Raw genomic sequence first — 21,609 nt, 5'->3', positions numbered from 1 at the left:
GGTGACTTCAAGTCGGTATGATTTACAGTAAAATTAGGCACGATTGTAAATGCGCTACAGTAAAACTATTGTGAGGAATGTTATTCAAGCAGTTTGGAACATTAATTTTCTCCGCATTGCTCGGTGAAAAGAAAGTATTTTAATTCAGAAAAGTGTAGGTGGTTTGCAAAGTCTCGTGGATGTTATGAAAGAGCAAACACAATGCATTACAAAAGTAATGTGATTACTGTAATGCATTACAAAATTAATGTGATTACTGTAATGCATTACTTTTAACTGTAATGCGGTAATGTAATATATTACACACACAAAAATAGTAATATTGTACTCTTTACAAATGAGTAAAGTAATGCATTACAATGCATACATTTAGAGCGGGGCCATAGTAACATGATGTTAGCCAAAAAAAAAAATGTGGAGGATTTTTTTCTTTGTCATCTCTTGCTAAGAGATGACACTTTGTTATCAATAAATTAGAAGATTTGTGATGGAGATATGCTGCCGCTTTCCACAGCATTTGGAAGCCACGTCAGCATGATCCACGTCTTGCGATAACTAGCAATAATGACAAGGTTAGCTAGCACTAATTTTCACTGGACAATTACTATTAATAGTTTGGTCAATGTGTGTCAAGATGAAGTATACAAAACTCATGATAGCTAGAACGTTAAACACCTTAACAATGATGTAGGCTAGCTGCTATCGTTAGCCCCACCGAAACATCTATTTTTGAAACGTAGATCTAGCCTAGCCAACTGATCTTGAATTTGAATATTAACCTTGAAATTGTGAAATGGACTGTTTTTGCCTACAGCATAAACAGCACATTTTTTATCTTGTCTTTAAAGGTTTGCAATACAATACAGATGAAATGATTTGTACTGGTTTTAGGCTTAAGCCAACTTTTCACTGGGCATAATCAGCTACATTTTGAAGGACAAATCCATAGTTCCAGTTATGGTGGTGAGAGAAATATAAAAATAATGCAATCCTAGAGTTTTTTTCAATTGAGTTCAGATTTTTGATGGAAGCATTATAATTATAAGAAAGTACAAGAACAAATTTGATAGTATTTATTTGATTTATAACGTAAAGGTGTGTGGATTTATGGTATCCAGTTGTAATATTTGTTTAATAGCGTTACTATGCCGTGTTTACGCAAGTGATCTGAGTCACCAAGAGGAGCAGATTGTCCAACAGTTATGGTAATTTGTGAAGCGATTTTTCTCTGTTTTGTTTTTTGTTTTGTTTGATTTTTCTGTGCATGAGTCAAAGGTTGCATCACCAAATCAAAATTTGATCTTTCCAGTAATTCTCTCTGATAGTTGATGAGTCTGTTTCGGTTTTGTGTTTGATGACATGCCTTTAACCCCCCCCCCCCCCCCCCCCCCCAAAAAAAAGACGTATTTCCTCTTACTCTGCGTGGGATCTCCCACGCAGAAACGGCGAGTAAAACATCCTCAAAACTCATATACCTGCGGTCATATAGCAACAATGACAGGAAATGTTGCTTCTGCTGAGCTGTCATGTGGAATGCAATACCAAACACTCGCCATAAGGAAGTGATACACGGTTTGCGTCATACTATACAAAAAGCGAACATGGTCTTGAATTTTTCACCTGATCTGTAAAATAAAGAAGAGGAAATAGCTGGACAAGCTGAAAAAAAAGGAAAGTCCATGTGGCTGACAATAGAACAATATACAGTAGATAGTTGCAATCCAAGAGTATGAATGACCTTAAAATAAGATAAATTAATATCCTATTGTCATAATGAACAATTTGGTTGGTTATAAGTTGCTAGTTGTTTGTTTCTTTTGTGACAGGTGATCAGTTTGGTATACTCTAGCAGGCCGAAAATATATGACTGTAAGTCCGTTAGCAGCATACAGTCACTGCATACACAGTAACACACATGTAATAATAATAATTGTGTTCTAATTATTGTTTTTCCAGAGATCAGTTTCTGTAGACTTTGCATGAATTATAGAATGATGTGGAATGCTTTGGAATCGTGAAATATAATAGAATGATTTTGAAGGAGCGGCACGGTGGCTCAGCCTTTCTGTGTGGAGTTTGCATGTCCTCCCTGTGCCCGTGTGGGTCTTCCTGTCGTTAAATCAATCAATCAATCAAATTTGGTGATGCTGTTGTTCTCTAAAGAGCTGAAGATTTTTAATTTTGAATGGGAACCAGTTTTTGGGAATGAATTGAGACAATTAGGGCGAAAAATGTTGACTTTTGGGAAAACTGAAAAATATTAGCCCAGGAAGAGAGAACTTTTGGAACATGTTGGAAAAGAATGCTATGAATTGGTCATAAAATGTCAAAGGAATTGAATGGCAAGACTGATAAATGTGATAATAATAATAATAATAATAATAATAATAATAATAATAATAATAATAATACAGTACATTATTTCAGTTTTTTTTTTGTTTTTTGATTTTTTTTTTAATAGCTGGGATGTTTAATACAGCACAACATCCATCTAGCCCTTTATTTTCTGTACCTTTTAATCTCATTATAGTTTACATGATATGGTACACCCCGGTTGCCAGAAAAGAGCAACAAAGACAAACAATAATTGAGACCAAAGAACAATTTAGAGAATCCAGATATGCCATGAATCACGTTTTATGAAAACACTTGTATGCATGCAGAAGCTGAGATTCAAACCGAAAGCCTTTGAAACACTCGTCACCCAACATCAAAAAGAAAATGAATTAATAAATAAATGCATAGTAAGTAAATAAAAACATGAAAGAAATGTTTTGGATGAAATTTCATAAGCAATTATGCAGTTTGTCTTAAATAAAAAGGCACTCAACCTATTTATTCATCAGGTGTGTCTGCCGAATGGTAACAATCATAGTGAAACAGTTTTGGACTAAAACAGCTTGGCCAATTATGGACATTTCAGAGAGTCATGGCCATTAAAGGAAATTTACAAGACCTGTTCAGACACATCACTTGTGCGCGTCGGCTTCAAATGAAATATACTGTTCTTCGAAATGATGACAAGGCTCGGGTGATTCAGCGTACTATAAAGATACCGGGGGAAGGGGAAGAAAAACGAAAGAAGAGCGTTGGTAGTAGAGTACCAGTAGTTTTGCAATCATTTCCCCGTTCACGTGCAAAGAACAGTTTAAATTCAAAACAACCAATGCTGTCCACAAAGTGAATCATACGATAACAAATACAGCTAAAACAATACATTCAAAAAATGAAAACGGTTCAAAATATAAAACACTAAAATGCCCTCTCATGAATGTCAAAACTCATATATTATGTGTTTCAAGACAAGCTAAAAACAAATGGAGAGGGAGTTCGTCTAATACTTAGAGGGAGGAGTGGGAGTGGCAAGGGGGAAAGGTCGATTTAAAACACACTGAAAAATATCTTAAAATGAACAAAAATATGCAGTGGGGCAGTGAAGGGATCCCCGAATTGTAGCAGCATTTTGGACCAACTGGAAATACTTGAAGGAGGACTGGCTGTGCATGTTCTTTAAAAGACATATCCTCTTGACTCATGAATAATGATTTCTCACACATCCGCTGTGTAAAAACTTTCTGGTTTAAAGTGTGTGTGTGTGTTTGTTTTTTCTTATTAAAGAATTTCAATTACCGGTACATACAAGTCTCACAGAAACTCAATGATTGGTTTTAGTCTCGGTAGACATGTAAAATTTTACTTTTAAACAAAATAAATATAATGGCATTTAGATATATATGCACAATATTTTGAAAAATGATTGATTTGAAGTTTATTTCAAATCAATCATTCAACTACTGTGTGTATTAACAGTACAATTTGGATTTTGTCATTTCCTGTCAACAAAGTTCACCTTCTTGACCCCACTTTAGCTGAATATACTGCTGCTCATGTCCTACCCCTCACAATATACATAAAATCACATAAAATGCTCCATGAATGTAGCATAAACATGTTTGCCATGCTAGCTGTGGTAGTTAGCTGCAGTAGCTAACTTACAGTGGTACCAAAGTCGGCAAACCAGGAAGTGGATGTGATTGGCTGCGGTAGCCAAAGAGTATGAGTCACATCAAGAGGTGACTGCCGCTATTGGGTGCAAATTGCCCCTTAGAGCAAATGACGTTTCGGGGGGGGGGGGGGGGGGGGGGGACTTACCGGTTTGGTCAGATTTGGACTGTTTTAAATAACTGTGACTTTCAAGATCGCAATGTTTTGCGGTTATCGGCCCATGCCTACCTGACACTCACACTATTTATTTGATTTCGTTGCAGGGAACATTTGTTTTTTCGGTTTCTATGTTTTGACTTATTCAAGCTACCTTATTGAGTCTCCGTGTGTTTAGCAGAGCACATCCTGGCCTTTCAATGATGTCATGTGTCTGGGAGGGATGCAATTAACTTTGCTGTCTTGCTGAGACAGAATGGACGCAAATTAATGTGTTTGATATCTCAGGAGATTAGTATGTATTGTAGTCTTAGTGAATTTGTGGCGAATTAGAACTCAAGGAACAAACTACAACAGTAAGGGCAGGACAAGTTTGACAAGCTAAATATATCAAAATGACAAAAGGTGACAACAACATGACCATTATTATAAAAGGTGACACATACAATACATTTCCATAGCAACGGTGTCACTGATATCAAAACAACCTTATGTTGACAAAAAAAAACAAATGTGTAAAATAAAAGGGTAGCTTGGACTGGCAGACAGTCCACGTTTGCCAGATTGATAACTCTTATTTGTTCAGGCTTAAGGTATTTTATTTTAAAGCCCTTTACATGGCGCGCCTGTGTTGTTTTTGGCTATTGAAATCATCATTCTTCCAAGTGTCTGAGGATTAATTGTCTCACCTGCTTTCTCCTCTCATTATCTCTGTGGAGCAAAAGCATGGTTAGTTCACTTAAAGCAGCACTTATGAACGTTCCCTTTTTATTGATTATGGCAGCGCTATGTAAACAAAAGCGGTTTGTTTTGAGTAATATCAGACAACTGGAGGACCATCACACCCTGAAGTTCTGGTCTCCTGAATTACGTTTCTGTTTCCATTGGTTGTGTGAAAGAAAAACATTGTGTTTAAACAATATCATACTTTTGAGTGACTAGTTGTGCTGGTATGCAACCATGAAATATCAAGCTGATGGCTGTTGATTGCGAGCACGCACATTTCTGATAGCTAACATTTACATTAGCATTGTTATTTAAGCATAAGCTACTTGTATGTTTACCGCATTATTGGGAACAGTCTCAATTCCATACTTTATCCATACATATGGCACCCCGCATTAAAAGGTCCATACTCAAACATAAGGAAAAGTCCATTATCAATCCCAATGTACATACTGTACCTAACTCTACATAATGTTCTGTGATGAGATTTAATGTTATCACGCACAAAATCAAAACACCCTGTGCCATGTGGCAAAGTGATTTCACAGTGTGTACAGAGTCCATCTAAAAAAGATCTCTTACAGTGTGTGAGTCATACTTCACTTTCATTTGCTGTTGTTTGGTAGCCAGCAGAGTGAAAGGCTGTGCTGTAAGGACAGCTGAAGGTGTGCCCGTTAAATAAAAACACAAGTTAGTCGGGGCAACCTGCTAAATAGGTCCAAAGGTGAAAGTGTTAGGATAAGGTGTGAAAATCCAGCCACCCATTTTCTATAACCGCTTATTAAAAAGGTGAAAAAGGTCATGTTCATTTCCAAGTCTATTGTAGGTCAGTATTTGGCCAATTGATTAATATGGGCAAACAGAAATGAAAGTGAAAAATGTGAAAAACTATCAAACAAATTCAATGCACACAATACAATATAATGTCACATTTTCTTTTGATATGATTCACTCACCTGTTGTGTCAATGTTTTGTAAATTACTCTAGTGTTCCTATTAAAAAAAAAGATCACTGCCCTCATTAAAATATTAAATGTAAGTGAAGTGCACAAAGGTTACAACCCAAATTGGAAATTGTTTAGAAAACAGCTAAGAAGCTTTGTTTTTTGTTTTTTGTTTTTTGGTTTTTTTTTTTTTTTGTCTACTGCACCCTCTATTTTTTTTTTATCTTAATTACCCTTCCAATAATTCCAATATTTTTTAATTGATACTATCATATTCAAAAATTGTTTACGGACAGTATTACATATCTATTTGAATGTTTTGCGCTGGCTCTTTATCTTCTGTTGTGCCAATACTGCTACAGATCATTTGAAAAAGACTTTAAACGATGATAATAGCGTCACTCAGTGTCAGAAAAGGACACTCGCAGGCCAATGATTATTTGTGCCGCGATAGAAAGCTGGCGACATCTAGCGGTTAATTGTGGAACTTCATTGAATAACAATGACATTCTCTGGTAAAAACATCCCATGCACAATGTTGTGGTAAAAACATCCCATGCACAATGTTGCCGGGGCCTTGAATTAAAAAAAATATCACAAGTGGTTCCGACTTAATAGTGTCATGCAAGTAGTGAGTATATTTAAAAAAAAATAAAAAACTGGCAGACGCGATACTGATTCAACTGACTACATTATTGTTGTACATTATTATTTTAAAATCACCATACAATTCTTTTAGATAATACTCAAAATGGTTCCCCGAATCTGACGCTGGAAAAAAAAGACACAATTTCGTTTTTTTTTTTGTTTTTTTTTTTTCAACAAAGGTAACAGGTGACAAAATGTGCTAAATGGCGAATGTTCCCGGTGACTTTTGATTAATGTCCCGTTGCAGAATTCGGCCAAAGGCGGTACAGGATATGGGAATTGCTTTGCAAAACCAGTTCAAGTATTTGACACTAAGACAAACGTGAAGTGGCCGATTTTGTCTGCCAAAAATCGTTCGGAGTTTAAAATAAATAAATGAATAAATAAATAAATGAATAAATAAATAAACATCAAACACAGCTCAGATCCTGTTTGCGTGGGCCAATAGTAATAGTGGGCGTGTCTGCAACCTGTGGGTGTGAAACCACTCGCGCCAGTTCTCCACGAGAGGCTGCATTAAGAGAAATTGTCAGCAGACAATAACCTGACAACAAAGTATCATCCTGCAGGCGTCTCCGAGGCGCGCACCATTTATGTAATTGGATTTACTGCGAGCTTCTCATCCACGGAGCTGCTCGACCCTCCTCAACGTGGAGATGGCCAAGAAGACGTTCACTAAGAAGTCTTTGAAAAAGTTGTTCTCCAGGAGTGAACCCAACCTGGACGAGACGCCGGTGAGGAGCGAGGAGAAAAAAACGGACGAGAAAAAGAGGCTCAAGTTGCCAAAGTTGAAGATAAAGTCGAAGAGCAGCCCCTCGTCCCACAAGCAGCAGGTGTTCAGGTAAACTCTGCTAAGTGTTATCAAGGTTCGTTTTGGTTGAGCTCGTCGTCGGTCAATGCATTAGGAACAGCTGTGTTTCCTCATTTTTTGGACAAATGTTATTCTTAAACTTTTAAGTTTGCATGGAGCACATGCATGTACTTTATAATATACATAATCACCTCCATCATCAGGTTTTAATGTGGATTCTCCATTTGAGTTTGAAACTTTGAAACGAGGACTGATCAATCGAAATTTGCGATGTCTTAGGTGGTTTCTTTGACAACATTGAACGTGAAAGTCAATCACTGAAACGTTTGTTCAAGAATGCAAGTGTATAATAATAAATTGACATTTTAAAGTAAAAATAAAACATATATTTTTTCCTATAAACCACCGCATGGTATTCAGCATGGTTTTCTTATTAATATTTCATTTGTGGAACATTAATTAATCAGCAAAATCCACCTGTTCATTTCATCTCAGGGGGGGTCGCCATTTTACCATTTGCTGTAACTGAAAATAACGTCACAGGCAATCACGGCTCACTTGTTGTTTGGTCATGTGACTTTCACAAACTGAGTTGTGGTTGGTCTTTACCCGAACTGATCAACGGTGACGTCATTTTTCATCGACAGCAAATGGCAAAATGGCCACCCCTTGCGATGGATACAGTATATGTAAACAATTGAGGTTTTGATAAAATTGGACGTTTTGATTTTGTCTTGATATTACAAGATGATAAATAATTTTTTTAGTCCTTGTTCTCTATTTAAGGAGGTCAATATTCATGTAAAAAATTTGACATATGTTGTACAGAGACCGAGGCACTATGTAAAAATATACAAATATGCAAAAATTAATTAAACATAATACTATAAAGTGGATCATGTTAAAGAAGAGAAATACGAAAACACATTTTAAATACTAACTACATACAGTGGATGTAAACACATCCTTGGTTTATGTGATTTAAAAAAAAAAAGACTAGAATAATTTCAGAATGTGTCCCAGCGTGACTCATAATATGTAAAACTCAAATGAAAAAAATTTGAATATTTTACAAGAGAAGCAAAAGATAAACAAATGAGGTAATGTGATTACACAAGTGTGCACACCCTCTCAGGGATGTTCTGTAGCTGTGTTCAGAATTTACTAATCATATTCAAAATTATGTTAAATGGGAGTTAGCAAACAACCACCACCATTTTAAGTGTTTGTTTAACTCCAGTAAAGTTCAGATGTTCTAGATGGCTTTTCCTAACATTCTTTTGCTTTCTAGCAGAATAATGAAAGTTTTGTGGGATCACTGACAAGTATGTGAAACTATTCATAATTCCTTACACCAGAACTTAGCACTGCTCCACCTGTTGAAAAACACGCAATGCTTTTCTATAGGTATGGTGATAGAATAATATTTTTATGCCACTGCCATTTTTTTTTCCTTCCCTCAACTGTACTTCATGGTATACTTACTGCGTCGTATTTTTTTTTGGGGGGGGGGGTCCTTTTCCATAACCTATACCTACAAGGAAGAACACCCCCCCCCCCAAAAAAAAAAGAAGGGAGGTTATTTTCTTTAAAATAGAGTGACAAAAATAGTTAAATTCAATGATTGTAAAGTGTAAAAATTTATAACAAGCCGAATAGCTATTTGTCTGCTTAAAAACAATTACCGTATTTCTCTGAGTACAAGTTGACCTCACTCATAAGTTGCCCCCCCCCTTTTTTTTAACCTGCCAATTTTTTACTTTACAATTTGGGTGGATTTTACAAAAACGTGAGTATAAGCCTACCCCTGACTTTAGTGGCTACATAAATCATGGCTGTCCAATTAAAACAGAAGGTGTGTGTTATTAATATTACAAAATTGCGGTATTTTTAGACGCAGTTCTTCATCGAATATTGAATAACATACTGTTGCGATCATGGGTTGCGCAGAAACAAGTGCGAGGCAATGTTTGTGGAGACACGAACTGAAAATGATTCAATGTGTTATATATGCTGAATATGAAGCTGTCAAAGGCCCAGAGGTCATCATCACTATCTGACACACCAGATAGCTGCTCCCATTTAACTCTTGGATGTCTTCTCCTTCCTGATCATCATTTGCGCAAATATCCTTGATAGGTTTCCATGGGTAGTCATCTTCTGACCCATCTAATTTGTTTTAAATGGAACTCTTCAAAGATGATTTGCTGATCATCTTATTTGGGATGTTCTTTACCCAAGTGACCATTGATGTGGGATCAGAGCATAGAACGTTGCTCTCATTGTTTTTCCTTTCCACCTGCCAACATCCATGCCCGGCTTGTTCAAGGACGCGTCAAAGGGCCAAAGGAGACAAGTCCAGCAAGTCGAGCCGTCTTTTCCTTTTCATAATACATGACGATTCATACAATACATACAAAACGAGGGAAAAAAACTCTACTTGTACTCGGACAAATACGCTAGTGATTTAGTTGTTCACCAGTTTTCATTAAAGACAATAATAGCACGTGGAGCTGGCCAAGATAAAGTCCAAAACAAAAACTGGGCAATATTGGATTTGGAAAGCAGAAGTATTATATTGTTTCTCATCTTAGAGATTTTGCTGTGTTACTTAATGAATTGTTGCATCTATGAATTTAATCTTTTTTTTTTTTTTTTTGGTGTCGCCAACTCCTAAGACCAATGCAATAAACTTTCATTTCACAGAATATTTTAATGGTCTATTTTATTGTAAGATATCTTGATATCATAATACAGTATTTCAGCTGCAAAATAACAGTCTAGTTTCTCGACTAATAAATTTTTTGGTAAACTACCGTGGAAAATTTAAATAGATTTGCATATCCAGATAAATGGAGTAAAAGTGACCTGAGACCGCCTTGAACTTTTCCCAGTGCTACTTTGTGAAACATTTCATAATCAACTGATGTGTGCTAAGTTGTATGACATTTTACTGGAGGAAGGTTCAGCCTGTCAGGGTCAGAAACAACATTTGAGTATATCTTCACTGATATGTAAATACATTATACAAATTGGGAAAATTTGCATAATGTAGAGCTGGTATTTGCACGTTTTGACTGTAACTTGATTATTAGACGGATTGGGCAAACTACCATTACATTTGAATGAGTTGTTGGACGTGTAGTATGTCAAGTCCAAACCAAGCTGTGTTTTACAGTATTTAAATTTTATATTCAATATTAAGACTATCATTGATGTTTATCCAGTGCTCTTTTTAAATTATTGAGGACACTGCGTTGTGTGCAGTTGGAAGGTGTTGCAAATGCATGTTCAAAATGGTGGAATAGCAAAAACAATGCCACAGTGTTTTTTCATTGTGTGGTTAACAGACCACATCGAGTGACAGTGTGTGTTTGCATAGTGAAAAGACCAATAAATGATAAGTTTGCTCAAGAGCCATGCGCTTTAAAAGTAGGGCAAAGGTTAACCACGCAGTTGCAGTCTGAAAATAGTAATATTCAGTTAAAAATAATACGAGGTAAATATATTGTTATTAGCAGAATGACTTGAGGAAGCAGTTTATATTTTTATCCAGTGGTTACTTTGTTTTTTTTTTGGTTCACTTGATGGATAAATTGAATTTTAAAATTACTTTTTTTTTAATTATTCTGAGTTATAATTATTCTGTCTAATCTTTCAAAGGCATGAGGCTTTGGGTGTCCTGACAATAAATATTTTCGTTTTGCATCTGACAGTTCCCAGGGATGTTAAAGTGTCACACACTCAAGTTCCCCTTTCAAGCACAGTTGAAACACACCCAAAACACCCGTAGGGGTTTGGAGCTGTCCTGAACAGAATGTCCATGTCAACCTTAGTATATTCCATTCATTTTCAGTAGCAAATCAGCAAGGTCAGCAACATACTGTATAATTTACATCTCTCTGAAAACATCCCTTAAAGTCATACTACACTCCACAATAAGACCCATTGAAGACACAATTGTATACTGGAAACATAAACATCAGGCCCGGCCAAAAAATGTCTCTCTCACGTGCTTCTGACTGATGGATAGGGATTTAAAGAATAGAATGGATGTTGATGGATTGTTATAAGCGAAACAATGGCCGCCTTGTATGGATGTGTTCTTATGTTTGTGGTTGCCAAGTACGTGTACACCCAGCGGATATGGAATTTTTTACAATTACACAATCTGATGCTGGGATGGGCAAATTTCATTACTGAAAGACAGACGAATGCTTCGTCTATGAGGGATGTATATATACATATATATTAGAGATCGACTGATTATCAGCCGGGCCAATTATCGGGACCAATATCTGACATATTGCCCTTTTTTTTTTTTTTTTAATCCGACTGGCCGATATGAAGAAATCAATGTAAATGTGTTGCCTTAAAGGCTGATTCAACGGGATGTTTTTGTTTCAAAGAAAGCTAAGAAATTAGTTTCTATATTGTTGTGTTTTGATGGATGATTATTGTTTTGTTTGCCTAAAGGAAGGTTTTGCCAATAAAGATACTTCATTCACGCATTTTCGTTTCCTGCTTTGCAGACGGGCACGCTTATTGAACAGCATGTTCTCTAACGCCGTGAATTATCAGGCAGGAATGCCCTGAGTTTCATTTTATTATATTTCAAACATGAGTGTAGATATTAAGATATATTTTCCTCGTTTTGCCGATGACGCATTTCGGTTTCAAGGTTTGAGCTCTTACTATTTTCCATGTGAGTGGTTCAATAAGCATGCTTTAGGCATTTCAATGAAATTAAGTCCTTGCATTATTTAATGTTTTACGCCAAACTCTACTCTTTTTACTGCAAATTAATATCGGCTCCAAATATTGGTTATCAGCCTCCTCTACTACTAATAATGTCAATCTCTTTTATATACAGTATATATATATATATATATATATATATATATATATATATATATATATATATATATATATGTATATATATGAATTGCTCCATATGTGCGATAATATTGCTGCAAAGTGCTGCATTATGAAGGCGGTTTGTCAGGAAACTAACTGCTAACATCTTAATACTGTGGTGAGTGCCGTTTTCGAAACTAGATTTTTGCAGTAGCTCTTGTATTGGATCTCATTGAATTGCGCACTCTGCTCTTAGAAGTGTCCGAAACAGCTGTTCAAAACTTGAGTGCCAGAATAAAAAGCCGCTCAAGTGTGTTTCAATTGGCTTGGATCCACAAGTCTATAAATTTGACTTCTCTCCGTGATGTCAGTTTGGAATGTTGCTTCCTGGACCTTCCAGTTGCACAAAGCAGAAGAGTGTATCAAGTGTCGATTGTACCATTGAGGTGATATGTTGACAGCTTATGATTACTGTATTCATGTCTGATGACTCCTGACTCATTTTAAGGTTCGGATGTGCCAATTTAAGATACAGCTCCTATATTTAAGATTTTATCAAAAAACAGCAAATTGGCTAAAATGATCATGTTATTTTAAGCGTAATCTAATTTAAGATTGCATGACAGGTTTTCATGTTTTCATTTTGTTAATCAACATTAGCCTAATGGCAATTGATACCTCCTCCGCTGCAAAAGTCACACTAACATTATATGGAATGCTGTTCCAAGAAACACAACGTCAATCTCTGTTTAGCCGGTTCTGATCAACATTCTCCACAAAGTGATTCATTGCTGGCTTAAAAAAAGACCTTGACACAGGACAACTACATCTGAAGTCCTATGGTATCCTCTAATTTTGGTCCAAATGCCCCCCGCAGTAAAAAATCACTTAAATGGTGCAACTAAAAACATCTTAGAAGAACCTCAGTTATTCTGCATATTGATGATTGAATGATGTCGATTTATGACTTAATTTGTGTCTCTATTTGATCCTCAGTCCTTCTGAATCTATTGCCACTCCAGTGGATGGACACGCTTGGGCTGCCAATGTTTTGGACAAGACAAATTCATCGATATATGCCACCGCGCCTAGGTCAAAGGTCAGTGAAGTCGGCGAAGTCATTGTCCATGATTACTGTATTGTATCTGTCCAGGTTCATTTATTGCCTGCCTTGCCTAATACAATTTGAGATTATTTGAGCCTGTTGACTTCTTTGCTTCAGCCTTGAAGATGTTCATTTCCATTGGTAAAAGCTGTAATAATTCCTATTATATTTTATCTTTGGCATCATTTAGTCAAAGAGCCACAGTAATCAAATCGGATATTTTAGGGTGTACCGTAAAGGAAAGAAAATAAATGTAAACATAGTGTGCGTTATCTTGTTTTGTCGTTATCAGACAATGGTTATTGATTTATTGGCGTTACACTGTGTTATGTTGCATACGGTAGCTGATAAGCTATCAATGTATAATGCCTACAAGGGCATTGATTGCTATCAAATCATTTGAGTGACCCGATTTATCGTTTCAGCCATTTACAGTCCTAACTTCGTACTAAGCGGCACATCTTTGAACTGGATTTCCTAAATGAAGTGACAAAACACTGAATGAACATGAGTATATGCCACTTGATGACTTTTTAATCCTGCTAAGAATCAGGAAGTTCTTGTTATGCAAAACATGTTCTCTCTCCTCTCTCTCTGAGGCTGTTTTTAGTCAAACCGTATCATAAAGTTATATTGGCGTTGCTGCTGCATGCTTTACGGTACAAATGCATGGCTGATTGCCAGGTGGAGAACTTGTTTTAAACTTACATGTGGGTGCAAACCTACTATAATTAGAGATTTATAGTAGGTGTATATGGAGGCTGTTTTTAAGTGGTAAGCATCTTGAAGAAATTCCGATCAGCATTTCATTTTTATTTTACATGCGAGAAGTATTTTGAGGACAAAACGCAGAGCAATTTGGTTTGGCTGGTTCTTTTTCTCGGCCATAATGGTGAACATTACTAAGTGACAGTGTGTAGAATTGAATGCCATCTAGTGGTGAATTAAGAGAATACAACCACTGCAGTATACTCACATTATGGTGTCTCAAAGACATCGCATTTTGCACACTACTACAGTTCTTCTCCTTTGGGTATCCTTAGCAAACTGATCAGCTTCCTGTTAGGCCTGGCACGACCTGTCTAATATAATAAGAAATTGCCAGAAAAAACTACATTGATGTGAAAGCATTTTTTTTTTTGCTTGCCATTGAAATGTATAGTTTTTTTTTTAATTTCATAAAATTCATCACAAAATGATGCTAAATTCACTCATTTCCTTCTTAAATCGAAAGTTAAGTTATTATATATTTAATAAACTTGCAAATAAATGTTTTCTTAATGACCAACAGTATGTTTTAAATATAACCGTGGGTGTAGTTATCATTAAATTAAATTACATATGGGGTGGCACCTCTCCGGAGGTCGCCATGTCTGTTCTAACTACGGACAGCAGGAGGAGGAGTGTTTATTGCTGCATTTACCGTAATAAAATTACACATACTCCCTTTAGTGTCTGTCAGAGATGGGAAATCCATATCCAGTCAGTAAAAACCCTGCCAGTTTGGCTGTAGCCACCAAAAATACATATTTCCACTTGCTGTCAACTGAAAATGGTATCACATGTGCTCAAGGCCGGGTGGTCACCAATCACGGCTCATAGTTCAGTAGATAAGAAGACAGAAATTGCCCCCAAGACTTCTGGAATATCCTTTTGAAATATCACAGTTTTTAAAATCAATATCAAATTACTGTATGCTTGACATTTTTACAGCTCACGTAACTTTAAAAAAAAGAAAAAAAAAACATTCTTAACCCGCCTCTTAAAATACATTGACCCGCGTTTCTCTAGATGGCACCAATTTGTATAGCAAAAAAATGAATGATTAATAATAAACATAGTGTGTTTACCTTTTTCTCCAAAAGAGAGCGCAAGTGCTCTACTAAGCATTCATGCTTAAAGGCCAACTCATCCAGCGGGCAAAATTGCAACGTCTTCAGTTGCAAAATAATAATAATAATAATAATAAAGGTAATTTGTCACGTGACATATTTGTGAAAATTGTGAACCGGTTTTTCCCTGACTCATTGTATCTGTGATTCTTATTTCCTCTTAACATCCTCAGGTACACTTTTTCATTTGCTAAAACAAAAACAAACATTAGTGTGACATCGAAATTGCATTTCAGCTCACCAGTCATACAAATATTATAGTACTTGGACTTGAGGCTCATTGGTTTGGGTTTGAATATGAAACAGCTGTGAGTTGTTTGTGATCAGCATTTTTTTGCATCTCAACTCACAGGTCCATTTGCTTGTTGTTTTTGCTTCTCATTTCACTTTACAAACCATCCATCACAGAAAGAAGAATTTCAGTAGCCCCGCCCAGTTGAGATTCTTGCACACGGGTTTATTGTCATCAACAAAACATTCACAGTCAACAGTCTTACGTCACTTATCACATCCAAATTTGGATTTCAATAGAATTATTCCTGACACTTTTCCAAATCAATTCAACAATTCAAGGAAACTCGCTGCATCGCACTGTTGCTTTTTTCCCTTCCCAGCTCGAAAATGATGATTTATTGTTTGACTAATTAAAATAATTAAAGCACGACTCAGCCAGTGGTTCTACTAGGTTGTAAAAGTGTAAGAGTTTGCATGTATACAATACATACAGTGTATTAACAAGCTGCTTCTTAAAGTGAACTTGGTTTTGTTTTAGCAGATCATGTCCTTTTAATCTTTGTTCAGGGTGGAGCAGTTGTAATGCTTGGAATGAAGACAGGGTGTCAGCTTGTTTTCCTGTCTAGAGTCGATTAAGAACTCTTAGCTGTGCTTATAGCTTTAGTTCTTATATTTAGGCATTCCTTCTGAAGAAGAACTGTTTGAGGCTTTTCAATCAACACCTTCTCAATGACTTATTTTTGCATTATTGTTGTTACGGTTATTAATGTTGAAGGCATCAATGACATTTTATTTCTGTCTGTGTTTGAAATGCCTGACTGCATTTGAATGCACCATATGGCGCGTACTCATATTCCTTGGAACCAGCAGAGACTTTTATACAATGATAGGGTAAATGACGAGGACTTTTTTAGCATCTTAGATAGCAATTGAATGTGATTGTTTAATTGTGTTATGATTATGGATTCCGTTTTATTTACCTAAGGTGTAAAAGACAAAAATTCCAACTCAACAAATAATTTATTTAAATCCTTGCTATGTAAATAGGCCTGTTAATCCAGATGAACCAGTTATGAAATTTTGTTCAGTTTTCTGTAGTGACATGATGAGAGATTGACTGCTAGATTGAATAATAATAAAAAAAAAAAAAAAAACACACACACACAAAAGATAAGGGGATTGGTAAGGATATTCATCTATACTACAAGCATTTGCTATTCATGTATTCTGTTTGCTTCGGCTCCCCAGGCCCAAGAATTGAGCTACTCTGAGACAGATCTCCATAAACCCAACAAATTTGCTACATTTTCCTTCAGTCTTCTGAAAAAGCGGAAAAAGAAGAAAGAGGACAATCTATCCAGAAGCACTTTTGGTTTGCATCATGCCGACATTGAGGAAAACGATGAGGTAACATTAGTTTTGTGGCATTCGATTCCTCAGAAAAATGTTCCATTGTTTATTTGTAGTTAATGATTAATGGTGATATGTTTTCATTATCTTTTTTTATTATCTTTTCCACTGAATGGAAAAAAAATCAGTTTGCCTTGTTTTTTATTTACTTTGCATGTAAGACGAGCTGCATGCAACCCAAATGGCAAATCATGTCCTTCATTTTTGTGTTGCAAATTATTTTGTGGACACTCTGAAATTGGGAAAACATTTTGACCTTTTGATACAAATTATGCATAACAATAGACACATTTTTTTTTCTTTTTTATCTCGAAGAACCGCTCTTCCCTTTATTTTGTTATTTTGTTCACAGGTATTCACTCGATTATGTTGTGATCTTTTCGTAGAAACATGCAGACTTCGATCAGATGGTGGATGATCAGGGCAAGAGAAAAGCAATACTCAGCATATCTCAGCCAGCGCTCGACACCAGTGATTCATTTGACATTCCCTCCCCACCCTCCATGCATTCAAATATATTACAATCATACTTGGCTCGCTCACAGCAGATACCTATCGCTCAAACCACCCAACCAGGATATAAGGAACATCTAACGAATGGCTCAGATCATCATTTGCATGATAAAGATCAAAACGCACCAATTGCTGTTATTCCTGTTGGATCAGAAGAGAAAGAAAACATTCCTCTGGATGTCAAACAATCTGAAGGCAATCACGCATCTGTGTGGATGACTTCTGCGGATTCTCCTTTGCTGGATGCTTCAGAACATCTTCCAGATGAAGTTGTCAACGGCAATTTGTCTGTTAGTCCCATTGAGGAACACAATGTTCTCCAGGAACCCAACACGGATGCCGACATCTTGATCAGACATCAGAGCACTCCTCCACTTTCCTATCGTGAAATCAATGTACGAGACGCACCTGACGGCGGATCCCAAAATGGTGATCCTTCTTTTCCTTCTAATGATACTGATGCTTCTGAGCATGTTCGTTACACGGAATCTGCCAAGGTCCAGCAAGATGTGCTACTTTCTCATCCTGAAACTGCGGAGACTACCGCCAAAACGTTTGTCAGCAATCACGAAATCAGTCCCCGTGTCAATCAAGATGTAGTTTATGGAGCTTTGTATGAGTCATTGTTCCCCCAGAGTTTCACCTCTGAAGTATTTTCTTCACTACCAACAAGTCATGTGGACATCTCACATGAAACCAAAACTTTTACCACATCAGAACCCTCATATTTTCAGAATGAAACTGTTATTCCTTCCCATCTATCAACATCAGGTCTCATCAGTAAAAATGATGATGAGTTCAGTGTTTACAACCAGTTACCCTCCCACCAGAGCTTTTACAATACTACTACTACAACCTCTGAGGTTCTAATGAAGCCCGAGATCCCCCACAGCTATCTCCATTCCTCTACCTATTCTTATTCTGAATTTGACAAGAGTCCTTATTCAGTCCACGCCGATGCAGATATCACGTTAAACAGTGTCAATCTTATTGAAGAAACTTCATTCCCAGAAACTTCAACCTCTGCCCCTCCTGTTGCTGACTATATAACATCCCAAGGGACAGAGACTCAGGTTACGGACTCCAAACGGAGAGCGATCCTTGTGAAAGAGGTAGTTGCTGACGAGAAGGGTAGTGAGTTTGGACTTTCCTCTTCGAAACCGAATGAAATCACCACAGGATTGGATTTTAAAGTAAAAATGGATACAGATAAAGAGTTTGTTTCTTCTCCTCCTCCTGGACTCCCAGACCCATATTCTATGCCATGCAGCCCGGTGTACCTAAGTTTAGGATCAGATGATGGGAGCACCACGGAGATCTATTTCAGCGCGGAGGAGGACAACTTGGATAGTCTGGATGAGCAAACATACATTATGGACAAGATAGAAGAAGAAACTTCTGTGAGTCCCGCAGAGGTTGAAAAATTACCAAGCAGCCATAGAGAAGAAAGTCAATTGACGCTAAATGATAGAAGTGAGTTTCTTAAAGATGGAAAATTGGAAGAGTTTGTCAGCCAGGTACTGCCACAGATAAAAGAAGAGGAGTTACTGGCCACACCGGTTCCGCAGGTGAAAACACCGACGGTATGCGAGTTTGCTGCACCCTCCAGTAACAGGCAGGGGGAGGGGGTTGATGATACCTGGGTCAAGGTCACTGAAACAGCAGAAGAGAAACTACCCTTAACCGCGGATATAAACTGTTTACCAGACAGAAATATTCAAAGTTCTGAATATTTGAGTCAGAACTATACAAGACAGGAAATTGACCATCCAAGCCCTTGTGAAATTGAAGATGCTGAGGCCGACATAGCAATAGAGGAAAGCCAGAAACGTGCGTATAATAAAAACCCCGATACATATGCCGCTCCGCCGAGCTCTCTTGTCACCGACGTCGTCACAAGCACGCAAAGTGCCGAACTGGAATCAGACGCCACTACAAGTGCACACAATAGGGTTACACAGGAGAGTGAGTGGGCGGATACAATTACTGAGAGCGCAGGAAACGGCGTTCGGCAAGACCAGGTGGCAGTTCAGCTGTCAGACCTTAAAGCGGACACACACCATCTTAATAGAGACGCTACAGAGGAACTCTCTGAGAAACCGAAGCATCTCCAAGAAATACAAGCCGAGCTTCAACAGAGGTAAGTTGTCCTCGTCCCGGAGATGTCTTAAGAATATTGAGTCATCATCTTGGCAGTTAATGGTGTTAAAACTGTGAAAAGCGACTACGCATAAATGTAAAATGGTTTTCGGTGGACAAAATGTAGCCTAAGGGAAAGTCTGCAGTGTTCCCCTGTTGAGGTAAACGGATATACTGTACATGTCGAGTCAAGAAAACGAGCCATGTGTGGCCTACTTTCTCAGCTTACAGACTAGTTACTTGATAAGACCCATTAATGTGTCAACTTTTCCTGCCATAAAAAGAAATGATATACATTTTTAATCCGTGGAGTTTGAACATAGTGTTTAAGCCCAAGCTTGGATAACTGCATTATGTGTACGTGTGTCCTGTATAGTATTAGAACCGGTATAGCTATTAAAATGTATCCATCCTGAAGAAGGTGGTATTTTAATCACAGCTACTCAATGTAATAGTCCAGAAGGTACGACAAATATTTTTACTACTGGGAAATATCTGGTTTATTGGCCGTAGTAAGTAACAATGTAGATGTTTCTTTTTCCACCACTTTCGCCAACATGAGTTATTTTTTTTTAATTTATTTATTTATTTTTTTTACACATAAGTGTCCCAAGTCATTTATAGTCGTTAATGTCTTGCACGCTAATTTAGAAATGCTCAAGATGCCCTTTTCAAGCTATTCTAGTTCAGTGGTTATTAACTGTCATCACCCTGGGAACTGCATGATAAATGTGAAAATATAAACACAGTTTCCAATGAGTTTAACACGGCCAAAAGCATATTGCTAGCTATGTCGTCTGTTAGCCAAAGGCTTAACTGCACTGTTTTTGTTTAGAGAAACTAGTGACAATACACGTGAGTAATTTCTTGACAGTTGACCAATATTCCACATTCTATTTGAGAACAAAAAATATAAAGACAAATACTCGTGTAATTTATTTTATCTGTTCATAACTCACCCATGACCCACAAGATAAGAGTCACTGTTCAAGGTGTAGAAAAAGGCCTTTCTCATTAATATTTTCTATGCAGAAACGTACTGCTCTGATTGTATGGTCATGTCCTTAAATTGACTTTTGGAAAATAGTTTTGATTGGTATATGTAATGGCACGACTCTGCATCCTGTGATGCCCAAGCATTCATAATGAAGTTGCTTTAATGTCAGCTGTCACTTATTTTAATTGACCAACTTTTGTATTGACGTTCGACTATTATTATGTTATTATTGTTATATATTGTTTATTCACATATATATGTATATTTATGTATATATATATATATATATATATATATATATATATATATATATATATATATATATATGTATGTATGTATGTATGTATATATATATATATATATATATATATATATATATATATATATATATATATATATATATATATATATATATATATAAACAAACTAGTCTGGGATATATACATTTCCGCTTTTATCCTCGTTTACTTGGGATTAAATATAAATCAAATTTGAGGAATGAAATATGAAACCTGAAGATGATAATCCTCATTGCAAATCCAGTCTCCCCCCCCCCCCCCCCCCCCCCCCCCCATGCAGCATATTTGGAGTGACTTGTGAGTCCTGCAATACTTATATTATTTACTGAGAAAAAAATCAAAACAGAACTATGTTGAGCAATGAAAATGTTACAACAATTATTTTCTTAATATGGCTAAATGCATTTTTGATATAGTATCCATGATTAATGTCTGGGCACGACTCGGCCATAGCAAATTTTAGCAACATGATTTTAAAGTGTTTAAATCTCATTTAATGCCCTTACCTATACTATTGGAATTTACTAACCAGAGGTCATTTAACACGTTCTGAAAGTTTCAGGTCTATGGTTTTCTTAAGATACACGTTGCTATAGACTTTTCAAACATGAATGTGGCTAAACTTTCAACTATTTTTTCCTTTTTTACCCCAAAAGTAGGATTTCATACTGGCAACATATAAAGTGCTGTAAGTGCTGTGTAAATGTTAGAGCTGATTGTACTGTATGTTATTTTAAAAGGAATTGAAATCAGAAAATATCATCATCATCAATTTTCATTTTTGTGGACATCTGCAACATAACACACACACACACATATATATAAAATTAATAAATAAATCGTTGTGAACACATTATAGAGCGGTGTATTCCC

General features: G+C 36.6%; 1 protein-coding gene across 1 annotated transcript in view; it reads left to right on the top strand.

The window, feature by feature from the left end:
- Positions 1-7,135: 7,135 nt before the first annotated feature.
- crybg2 (crystallin beta-gamma domain containing 2) overlaps positions 7,136-21,609 on the top strand; it is a 33,278-nt gene continuing 18,804 nt past the window's right edge. The window contains exons 1-4 of the mRNA XM_088405589.1: positions 7,136-7,320; positions 13,144-13,246; positions 16,627-16,785; positions 17,175-19,441. Coding sequence (XP_088261715.1) covers positions 7,136-7,320; positions 13,144-13,246; positions 16,627-16,785; positions 17,175-19,441 — 2,714 coding nt within the window. The remainder of the gene's footprint in view (positions 7,321-13,143; positions 13,247-16,626; positions 16,786-17,174; positions 19,442-21,609) is intronic.

Source organism: Hippichthys cyanospilos, chromosome 21 (assembly GCF_059441005.1).
Source record: "Hippichthys cyanospilos isolate Australia breed blue-spotted pipefish chromosome 21, RoL_Hcya_1.0, whole genome shotgun sequence".
In the NCBI taxonomy this organism is placed as follows: Eukaryota; Metazoa; Chordata; class Actinopteri; order Syngnathiformes; family Syngnathidae; genus Hippichthys; species Hippichthys cyanospilos.
Note: the sequence above shows the minus strand (reverse complement) of the source record. Positions and strands in the feature narration are given on the sequence as shown.